A 7531-nucleotide genomic window follows, 5' to 3' on the forward strand; every position below is an offset into this window, starting at 1 on the left:
CCAAAAAACTCCCGGGGGGGGGGGGCGGTGGGGACGCTCAGCAGCTGCGGGGTCCCTGGCTGCAAAAGTGACTGGCTAGAGGGTGGGGGTAAGGGGCCAGATCCCGCAGGGGCTCTGGGCTGCCCTGGGGACAGGAGAAGGGATGAGCGGGGCTGTGGCGGAGCCCGCGGGTGCTGCTGGAGGGGGGCGCTGGCTGCAGAAACCGGGGGGGCTGAGCGAGGCTGGGCGAGGGGGCTACGAGCTGCAAAACAGGCGGCTGTGGAGAGATGCTGGCGGGAGCAAGCAACACCAGCTCCCCCCACGCCAGCAGGAAAGCAGACCCCGCACAGGGTGATCCTCAGGGTGACACAACCAGCACTTTCAGGAAAACTTCAGCACCTTCGGTGGCAGCCAAAAAGCAGAAGCAGACGGAGGAACTGACAAGGAGGAAGCAGTGAGCGGGAGACCACGTCACCGTGCCGTCAAAGTCCCAGCTCCCCCAGCCCCCTCCCCGAGGCAACAGAGCCACATGGGTGCCAGGGGGGCTCCGAGGGGAGTTGGGGTTACCACGGCCAGGGCAGGGGATGGGAGAAGTCCCTGACATTGGGAAGGGCGTGGGGAGCTTTGTGGGGCTCTGCCAGTCCCCGCATGCCCTGGCGCGGTGCATGGGGTGCCGAAGAGGAAGGCGGCTGGAGATGTGGCACAGCAAGGGCTGGGGGCACGTTCCCACAGGACAGCACATTTCGGGCACAGAGCTCCCACGGCCAGCGCCAGGATTTGGCCCCTTCACAGCCCACCAGCTCCCACGCCTCCTGCCCAAGGCAGGAGGGGAATCGGGGAGCACTTTCCCCATGCAGCAGCCACAGAACTGCCAAAGGGGGTTGTGCGATGAACCTCCAGCCCCACACTGGCCGGGCCCTGCTTCAATCATCCTCGCAGCAACCTGGGATCCTCGTACGAGCTACTTGAGCTGCTTGTACATGTGGTACTTCAGCAGTACCACACATAATCAAATAGATACAGCAATCTGCAGTAACTTATTATAATTACAATCTAATTTCTTTAAATTATAGACTGTGTACAAATTGTAGCACCATTTAAAGTATTTAGAAGATCTGAGGAGTCCATGTTATTGCACTGTTAAGATCACTAAGATAAAGGGAAGATGAATAAAACCACTAAATGTCTTCAGGGATGTCTTCATTCCAATGCAAACTAATTCACAGGGCTGTTTGCAAATGCTCCATATAATTAATTTTCTCTGCCAGAAGTTCTATAAGCCGGGGAATTTGCTCTGTATTTTTATATATGACGAGGAGGTTGATACCTCTGTCTAATGCTGGAGCACCCCAGAGCCCTGGAGCAGCCGCCTGGCCATGAACAAGACCCTGGGAAGGGCTGGCAGGCGAGAGCGATGAGGAAGGACAGGCAGGGCTTGCAGCAGCTCGTACACCAGCAGACGCATGCTCTGCAGCATGAGCTACACGGGGAACGCGGGTAGACAGCAAAGCGAGACGGCAAAGACAAAGTGGGGGCAAAGTGAGGTCTGAGAGTCCCTGGGGATACCGGGAACTCAACACAGCTCCTCACCGTGAGCGGGGCACAGAGCACCGACACGGATGACGACACCCGTCCTGGCACTTCTGCATGGTGGTTGAGATTTCAGGTGGAGGTGGCAGACCCTGGTCTCTCGCTCCGCTCCCTGGAAAACACCTGCCTGCCGAACCGTGGCCCCACAGCACAAGGTGACCCTGCTGCTTTACCAGCGCAGCCTGGCAATGCTGCGTGCAGAGGGACCTTGCCTCCCGCCTCTCCCTTGGAACACTTCAGCTTTCGGTGCTGTATACTTGGAATGAAAGAGGAACGTAACTTGCTTTTTCTGGTAACTCTGATCAGTCGTGTTTTCATTTTTCCACTTCAGCCCAGCAGCATGGCCAGGCTCACCCACGCGTGCACTGGAGGAGGCTTGTTTGTTCCATCACGCAGATTAGGGCAGGAACCTCATGTCCACGGGGAATAAATGAAACCAGGTCCCGGGAGGACTCTGGACATACCCAGGGGGGACTTTCACCTTATCCTCAGCAGCAACAAGGAGCCATCGAGGCTCCCAGCCTCTTATGCTGCTTATCACAGGATCACAGAAGGGTTTGGGTAGGAAGGGTCCCTCAAAGATCATCCAGTCCAACCCCCTACGGTGGGCAAAGACATCTTCTACTAGATCAGGTTGCTCAAAGCCCCATCCAACCCGACCTTGAACACTTCCAGGGATGGAGCATCCACAACTTCTCTGGGCAACCTGTTCCTGTGTCTCACCACCGTCACAGCAGAGAATTTCTTCCTTATGTCCAATCTACATCAACCCTCCTTCAACTTAAAATCATTGCCCCTTGTCCTGTCACTACAGGCCCTGGTAAAAAGTCTCTCTCTCTTTCTTACAACCCCCTTTAGAGCTTGTGCTAAGTGGGGGGATGAGCCACTGAGCCAGGACAAGTTGGGGGGGGGCTGGCCCAGGCACCCCTTCCCTAGGCCCTGGGGCAGGCACCGTGCCGCCTCTGGTTTTGTTGCGGCATGACGGACCCCCCGAGACCAAATACACACTTTGCATTGGAAGTTATTTGAAAGCCCAGTGACCAGCTGAAGCGTGAGAGCAGCCCAGGATGAGATCTGGGAGCCGTGGGCGCTGCCGGAGCCGCAGAGGTAGAGGGTGCTTCATACGAACCCTCCAACGCCAGAGTTGTGTCTTTGTCACTGATGTGCTGGGGTGGTCCTTGCACAGACCCCGCTGCTCAAATCACTGTCACCACACCCACCACCATCCGCACCAGCTGCCATCCACACCCGCTAATGGCGACGTTAGTGCCAAGCAGGGAGGTTCGCAGGTAACGCTGTCGGCAGAGCTGGAGATGCTGCAGGGGCAGCACGGAGGCCAACGACAGGCTGAGGGCTGAGACAGTCTGAGACAAGCGGAGCACTGCTCCATAGTAAGATACCCTCAGCAAGGCTTAAGTGCAATGTTTTCCTCTCCAAGGAAAAAAATCTGCTGAAAAGCTTCTGAACAGCATGGGCCAGGCAGGCAGAAGCTCTCCAGGAACAAGCAGGAAGAGCGAGGCTGGACGCCAGAAAACCTTCCTAGCCGCGGTGACAGCTACACAGGGGAGCAGGCTGCCCGGGGAAGTTTTGCCATCTCCATCGTGGAAGGTTTTTAAGAGCACATTGGAAAAACCCACCTGTCATGGGCGGCTCGGGCAGAGCCAGCCCTGCCTTGGGCAGGAGGTCATTGCAGGTCCCTCTGGCCTTGTTCACACAGCGTTTGGGTTAGCCACAGCATGTGGCAGCAGGAGCCAGGGCAGGGCCTGACCGCGCAGAGACAGAGCAAAGCCGCCGGCATGGTGGGGAGGGAGCGTGGGCCCCACGCTGGGTGACTGCAGCCGGGGCTCATGGGCAACTCCGCAGCTGTGGCGCCAAAGCTGATCTCACCAGCACCTCGCGCCAAGGCTCTCAATCAGCACACACGCAGGAGGAACCAGCAGCAATTAGCCTGGCAACCACAGGCTTGCTTCGTGCTAACGTGGGTGTGCTGCCTCGCCACCAATGCACTTTGCAAACACTGTAAAACACCACTCGTCAGCCAGAGAGCGGTTTGTGCAATGGCAGCCATCCTGCTGTTGCCCCTCATGCCGCAGGAGCTCTCCTGCCCTGAGGTGAACGGCGCTGCCTGCCACCCACGCCAGACCACGACCGCTCCCAGCAGCAACCAGAGGACAGCGTGCAGCAGAAAACTGCCGGAAACCTCAGGGAGAGGAAGCGCGGTGGTGGAGGAGAGCCTGGTTGGGGACCGGCCGACATGGCAGCACGTCCACAGTGTGCCAGGAGCCGTGGGTACCACCCCTCGGTACTGCATCCAACCCGAGCAGCCAGCACCAGCACCAGCAGGTCAAAGTGTCAGTGCCGCATCCCCAGGGCCAATGGTCAACACCGACACCACTCCCGTGGCACAGGGACCCCTGTGGGACCTTTCCTTTCCTCCCTCCCGCAGACCCCATTTCCAGGGGCCGACGCTCCAGTGGTGCCGCCAACACGCGGCACTGGCGTAGCAGCCTGGCAGAGAGTAGCAGCCTGGCAGAGTGCGGCACCTGGACCGGTGGAAGCAGTCGCCGGTACTTACTGGGCAAAGAGGTGCCGGGACCGGACAATGAACTTAAAGATGTACTCCAAGGCCTTGAAGGTGCGCATGAGCAGCTCGCAGGGCTCCCCCCGGCTCGCGTGATCCACGTACTGTGTCAGCACCGAGATCAGCTTCCTGCAGGACGGGGACGCGTGTGGCCAGGACTCAGCAGGCTTCCCGGCCTCGGCTGAGCAGCCTTTGGGGCAGCCGCTGAGCTGTGCCATGCTGCCCGCCGGGCGCTCCCCAGGCTACAGCCCCATCACTCCCCATGCCTGCCGTCCCAGCCCTGTCTCTCCCCACACCGTGGCCGACGGGTACGCACTTGTAGGCGAGCGTGGCACTGAAGTGCTGGCGGATGTAGGCCTCCAGGACGGCGTTGAAATGCTGGAACTTCCTGTCAGCCACCAGCCCCACGATGAAAACCTGGGTGGAGTGGGCAGTGGGCACGGCTCAGTGCGGGCAGCAGGATGCCCGGGGACAGCCGGGTGCCCACAGCCACAGGCAGAGCGGCATTGACCCCTCGTGGGGGCTGCTGAGGCTGCCAGAGCCCCCTGCATGCCTGCCCAGCCTGCCGGGACGGGCAGAGCTCCAAGACACAAAAAGCCCAAAACAAGCCCCAAGCACAGCGGCCGCAGGACTCTTCACAGCCAGTTTGCATGGAGCTCACACCATCATCTATCCCAAGTGTCCCACGAGAGCCACCCCAACCCTCCCCTGGTCCTGTCACTGGGGTCACTCTTGTCTTGGTGTAGGACAAACACCTTGAAATCTTGCTGGAATTGTCCCCTGGAGGGGCAGTGTCCCTGCAGAGCCACAGCCCTGCCCCATGCCTGGACGGCTGGGCTCTACTAACCTGTGGCACTGTGGTGGAGCCGGAGGCACTGCACAGCTCTGAGCATGGCTTGTCTGGTCAGATCAGTGACCCCCATCTCAAACCCGCCCCAGAATGACCTCAACCCCGTCCTGGGCACCCGCACTGGTCAGTGGGGTCAGACCCACACTCAGAGCTCGCAGGGAAGCAGGTCCCGCTTACCAGGGCGTCAAAGACAAGCGTGTCATAGACATCCGTGTCCGAATTCTCCATCATGATGGAGAACAAGGCATCCAACGTGTCCTGGAGGAACTGGGGGAGACAAGAGGACTGTGAGGACTCGAGTGTTAACTCCCAGCATTGTCCCAGACCCACCTCTGAGCGTGGGAGCAACCTGCCTGGGCACAGAGCTCCTGTGTCCATCTTCAGCCTTTCTCAGCCTGGGGCATCCAGCCCTTTGCCAGGACACGACTCCCCGGCTCGGCCTGTCCCCTGGCAGGCAGCCTGGCACTGCCCCTCCAGCTGCCTGCTTGCCCCAGCAGCCTCAGCGGGGCTGCCGGGGCCGACAGGGCAATCACCGCAGGCAGAGGCAGCATCTCTCCCCAGGGAAGAGGCAGAGGCCATGCAGGATGCTCCCAGTGCGCCCAGTCCAGCCCCAGGCCAGGGCAGCTCCCCCAACTCCGGCAGCTGCTCTCGGCACACCCAGACAGGCTGCCAGGAAACCCCAGGTGCCGACACTGCCGCCCCGGGAGCTTTCACATCCCTCTGCCCCCCCAGGGAGCAGCTGCCTGGGGACATGGCTGGAGAACGAGCGCAGGAGCAGGGAAGGGAGGAAGCGGGAGGGAAGATCCCGGCACGGCAGGGGGAAGGTCCCGGCTGTACCTTGATGACCTCCCCTCCATCCACGTTCATCAGCTTTTGGAGGTTCCTGGAGAGGAGGCTGGGCTTGGAGCGCCACTTCAGCAGCCCCAGCAGGTTGACTGGGTGGGAGGAAGGGGAGAGTCAGCACAGCTTCACTTGCCGCCAGACCCGAACGTTACCGACCCCCCAGGCTCCCCGTCCCACCCTCACTGCCCAGGGCATCCAGCGGGAGAAGTCCCATCCCGGGGGGACACAGTGCTGCTCGCTGCTGGCCCCGCAGCGGGCACAGGGCGAGCACCCGTTGTGCCTGAGCTCCCGCCACTCCGTCATGTGGCCGCACAGGCAGGTGCTGCCTTCCTCTTTACACCCCCATGGGAGAGAAACCAAGACCCAAAACAGCAGGAGTCAGCCCTGGAGCTGCGGCTTCCCCATGACCCGTCCCCCTCACTGCCCAGGGCATCCAGCGGGAGAAGTCCCATCCCGGGGGGACACAGTGCTGCTCGCTGCTGGCCCCGCAGCGGGCACAGGGCGAGCACCCGTTGTGCCTGAGCTCCCGCCACTCCGTCATGTGGCCGCACAGGCAGGTGCTGCCTTCCTCTTTACACCCCCATGGGAGAGAAACCAAGACCCAAAACAGCAGGAGTCAGCCCTGGAGCTGCGGCTTCCCCATGAACCTTTCAGAGAAGGGACCTCAGGCAGGGGGGCCGTGGGTCGCCATCCTCCCACCACTCATGCCCTCCACTGGCTGGACCATGCTGGAGCTGGGACCCGGCAAGAGCCCCCGCGCCCCTTGCGACTCCCCGACACCCATCCCAGGTGCCTGCCCCGTGCTCCCAGCCACGCTGCCCACCCACGGCAGCCACTCCGCAGCTCCTCTCCTGTGCCAAGCAGAGCTGACCGCTGCTGGTCAGATGTGCACGGGGCCGTGTGCCGACCTGCCAGCGCTGCTCCCAGGGAGCGGCCGCGGCACATGCAGAGCACAGCCTCGGCACCGCACCAGCTGGTGATCAGCACAGCACTGCCAGGAGCAGTCAGGACCCTGCCGACCTCCAACTCCCTGTGCAACTGCTGCTCAGCACAGAAAGCTTCCTGACTTCAGTACCATAAAAGCATAAAACTCGGCTAAATAAAAGGTTGTTATGGTGGAAGCTGTAATTGTGCTGCAGGAAGGGAATTAACTGAACAGCAATGGCCCTGAGCCCTGCTTGCACTGAACTGCAGCGGCCCGAGATCCCGTCAGCACGGCAGCGATGAGTCACCGCGCGCTGCGTCCCCCAAGCCACGAGGCTGCGGCCCCCGAGCCCCGCACCAGGGCTGCGGTTTCCCCAGCTGCATCATTGCACTTCAGCAAAAGCAGGACGAAGCGTTTCCATCCGTTGGCCTTGCAGAGGCGGCACTGCCGGACAGGAGGGAACCCGGCTTTCCTGCGCGCTCTTCCCCTGTCCAAGCACCACTGCCATTCGCCTCCCAAGTGCGGGGCCTGCTGGCCACCAGTGCTCCCCTGCAGCACTTAACTCTCCAGGCAGTTGGAGACATTACCTAGAATCATAGAATCACTGAGGTTGGAAAAGACCTCTAAGATTATCGAGTCCAACCATCGACCCAACACCACCACCCACTAAACCATGTCCCTAAGCGCCTCATCTACTCATCTTTTAAATACCTCCAGGGATGGGGACTCCACCACTTCCCTGGGCAGCCTCTTCCAATGTTTA

At 60.8% G+C, this 7531-nt stretch overlaps 1 protein-coding gene across 1 annotated transcript in view; it reads right to left on the reverse strand.

Annotated features, from left to right (window-relative positions):
* LOC103902155 (dedicator of cytokinesis protein 2) overlaps window positions 1-7531 on the reverse strand; it is an 89322-nt gene that overhangs the window by 61572 nt on the left and 20219 nt on the right. The window contains exons 19-22 of the mRNA XM_019473089.1: window positions 5838-5935; window positions 5178-5267; window positions 4467-4567; window positions 4145-4279 (exon numbers count right to left, since the gene is read on the reverse strand). Coding sequence (XP_019328634.1) covers window positions 4145-4279; window positions 4467-4567; window positions 5178-5267; window positions 5838-5935 — 424 coding nt within the window. The remainder of the gene's footprint in view (window positions 1-4144; window positions 4280-4466; window positions 4568-5177; window positions 5268-5837; window positions 5936-7531) is intronic.

The sequence above is a fragment of the Aptenodytes forsteri genome, unplaced genomic scaffold (assembly GCF_000699145.1).
Source record: "Aptenodytes forsteri isolate BGI_AS27 unplaced genomic scaffold, ASM69914v1 Scaffold678, whole genome shotgun sequence".
NCBI classification, from domain to species: domain Eukaryota; kingdom Metazoa; phylum Chordata; class Aves; order Sphenisciformes; family Spheniscidae; genus Aptenodytes; species Aptenodytes forsteri.